Below are 3,462 nucleotides of genomic sequence, written 5' to 3'. Positions count from 1 at the left end.
ACCCCCGCCCCCTCTCTACTCCTCCCATCTTCTCCTTCCTCCCCTTCACCCCCTCCTCTCTCCTCCTTCCTCCACTCCCCCACCATCTACTCCTATCCCTCCCCTCCCCCTCTCTATTCCTCCCATCTTCTCCTTCCTCCCCTTCACCCCCTCCTCTCTCCTCCTTCCTCCACTCCCCCACCATCTACTCCTATCCCTCCCCTCCCCCTCTCTATTCCTCCCATCTTCTCCTTCCTCCCCTTCACCCCCTCCTCTCTCCTCCTTCCTCCACTCCCCCACCATCTACTCCTATCCCTCCCCTCCCCCTCTCTATTCCTCCCATCTTCTCCTTCCTCCCCTTCACCCCCCTCCTCTCTCCTCCTTCCTCCACTCCCCCACCATCTACTCCTATCCCTCCCTCCCCTCCTCCTCCCCCTCCCCTTCCACTCCCCCTCGCCCCCTGCAGCACACCAGTGCCGGTGCGGAGGGGTCCGGCCAGGCCCTGGCCTCCCCGGGCTCCTGCCTGGAGGAGTTCCGCAGCGCCCCCTTCATCGAGTGCCACGGCAGGGGAACCTGCAACTACTTTGGCAACTCCTACAGCTTCTGGCTCGCTACCGTGGACTCTACTGACATGTTCAGGTGAGCAAGGGGGGAGATGAGGGAGGGAGGGAGGGAGAGAGGGAGGGAGGGGAGGGGAGGGGGAGGGGAGGGGAGGGGGAGGGGAGGGGAGGGGAGGGGAAGGGGAGGGGAGGGGAGGGGAGGGGAGGGGAGGGGGAGGGGAGAGGGGAGGGGAGGGGAGGGAGGGAGGTGATGAATCGTAAAGGGGTATGAGGGAAGGAGAAGGGAGAGGGAAGGAGAAGGGAGAGGGGAGGAGATGGCGCTTTGAGTGCAAGGAAGGCGCGTTACAGAATGTTGGTGCATTACAAAACTGATGACCCCTGATAACCCTCTGGTCTGTGATGACCCCCTGACCCCTGCAGGAAGCCCCAGTCTGAGACTCTGAAGGCCGGTAACCTGCGTACGCGTGTCAGCCGCTGCGTCGTGTGCATGAAGAGGACGTAACGGGCAAGGCAAAAAGCAGCCGTTGCCGGGGACGACCGGCGACGAGCTGGGGGGAGGGGTGGGGGGGGCTCAGAGCCGGCCGCGGAGACGATGACGATGATGCTGATGATGCTGATGGTTTCAGCGGGGGGGGGGGGGGGGGATCGACTCTGTGGCAACGAGGTGGAATTCCAATGGTGCGTCATGCTGAAACGACTTAATAACGGTGCTGCTGTTGTACACAGCGATGGGAAAAAAAACTGCGACGAAAATTGTACGATATCTGTTCTAGTCTTTCTTTTATTTCGTAAAAGAAGTACCTCAAAACAGCCTTTGAAAATGATCTACTATAAAGGTGCCATGACGGATGTGTTACAACAAACGTGCATTTTATTTTTCACTTTAATTTGCATTTTATTTTTCTAAGAATTGTCTTCTTTTTTTTTTTCTTTTTTTTTTATGTCAGATGTGGTACTGTGGTACTCTGGTACTGTGGTACTGTCAGTTCAGACAGATGTGGTACTTTCTAGACAGACTTTCTCTCTCTTTCTGTCGGACTTCCTCCCTTTATATATATTTTTTCTTGTCGTTTAACTAAGGAGTGGGACAACCTCCACAGTAACCAAATCGGCACTTTGACCTCTGCTCACACAAAAGAAGTTATGCACTGATATACTTTCTCAGTAAGACACAAGTACTGCCTTCTTTTATAGGTTTTTAGCATAAAAAACATTTTCTACTTTCTTTTTTTTCTTTCTTTCCTTCATTTTTTCCCCATTTGTGTCCATTCGGGGTACTAACTTTGCTCCCTCCCTGTCTGCTAACTGTACTCTCTCTCTTGTCTTTGTAAGTAGGTATGTGTATATTGTGTAAACACCATTATAGTGGGCAAAACGGACAAAAACAGTAACTAGTTTATATGAGACAGTTTTCCTGCTTTCTCTTCTTGCGTTCATTCACTCACACATGCATTGATTCACTCGTTCATTCACTCACACATGCATTGATTCACTCGTTCATTCACTCACACATGCATTGATTCACTCGTTCATTCACTCACACGCATTCACTCACAGGTATTGTACAAAGTAAGGCTTTTTATGAGACAGTATTTTATATATATATAAATATATATATATTGAAATAAATTGACAACAAAAAAAGAAAAAGGTTTATAAACTTTATTTGGCTGGCGTTGGTCGTTCTTGTTCACTCCAGAAACATTTCAACATTTTCCCACCCAATTAAATAAACACTAAAACAACCAAACTACCAATGTATTTTTTGTAACAGATTTTCTCTCATGAAAGCCTTTTGGCAACGTTGTTATAGTTACAATCGTTATGGTTACAATCGTGCTAATGATGACTCAGATGTCTGCTCTTTCATTTTAGGTAGAACTTAAATTGTCATTTGAGGTCAACTTTTTGTTTTTCATAAGAGATTGAAAAAATCTGAGATTCCAGAATATGTATATTGTTGATCTGGATTCTTTTTTTTATTATGATAAAACCTAATCTGGATTCAATCTTAATCTGGACGCTGGGGTTAATGTGTGTTTCCACCTGTCTCCAGGGGCTGGCAAGTTACCGTGGTAACCTGAGGTAATGTCAGCTGTTAGTTGTCGGGGGTGACAATACATTTTCTGTGATTAAAATCTTCTTTTTTATTTTATTTTATGTTCATTCTGGGGTGTGCGACAAATGTTTATTAATTTCAAATTTTTTTTTTTGTTTTTTTTTTCCCGTGTATGTTATCCAGAAGTTGTTATAAACTTTTAAGAATGAAATAAACACAAAGTCCAATGATGAGTTGTTGTCCCGTGAGAACTAGTTAATCCACTTCAAAAGACGAGAGATAAGAGACACTGAGGAAGAGATAGAGAATGGAGAGAACGAGAGGAAGAGAATAAGATACCGCATATCTTCTCATCAAGTCTGCCTTCCCTTTCAACCCATCGATCAATTCCTGCCATCCATCCTTCTGTTTCCAGACGTGTTGCTCCCAAGAGACCTAAGATTTAAAAATCACAAACCTGCACCGCTCACAAACTACCTCTAGATGGTGCTGTGGGTCAATAATCATGCAGTGACTTAAGGAAATACACCAAGAAAGACTTCACATACCCAAATGAACCACTACTCCATTGTAGTAAAACACATACAGGATCTTACTGAGTAAATATACTTTATTTATGTGTTCATGAAATGAGTGTGCTATTCAAACCAACCGGGTCGTACATACGTATATATGTATATCATCATAAATTGCCCTCCTACAAGAGATGGCCCTTTCACAAGCACAGATGGCTTCTTATAAGGCTGTAGAACAACACCTGCACCAACCTAAGACCCAACCGAAGTAGACGGAGAAAAACTTCCAGGAAAACTCGAGAGAAAATAAGCGTAGCTCCCCTCCTGGAGACGGTCGGTGACACAGAGA

At 46.2% G+C, this 3,462-nt stretch overlaps 1 protein-coding gene across 1 annotated transcript in view; it reads left to right on the top strand.

The window, feature by feature from the left end:
* The window catches only part of col4a5 (collagen, type IV, alpha 5 (Alport syndrome)), a 33,763-nt gene extending 32,671 nt beyond the window's left edge, over positions 1-1,092 (top strand). The window contains exons 48-49 of the mRNA XM_084691026.1: positions 446-618; positions 960-1,092. Of these exons, the coding sequence (XP_084547152.1) occupies positions 446-618; positions 960-1,041 (255 nt within the window). The 3' untranslated portion in view covers positions 1,042-1,092. The remainder of the gene's footprint in view (positions 1-445; positions 619-959) is intronic.
* Positions 1,093-3,462: the final 2,370 nt, after the last annotated feature.

This window comes from Hypomesus nipponensis, chromosome 25, assembly GCF_054491055.1.
Source record: "Hypomesus nipponensis isolate SF chromosome 25, ASM5449105v1, whole genome shotgun sequence".
Taxonomy (NCBI): Eukaryota; Metazoa; Chordata; class Actinopteri; order Osmeriformes; family Osmeridae; genus Hypomesus; species Hypomesus nipponensis.
This window is presented reverse-complemented; position numbering and strand designations above follow the sequence as displayed.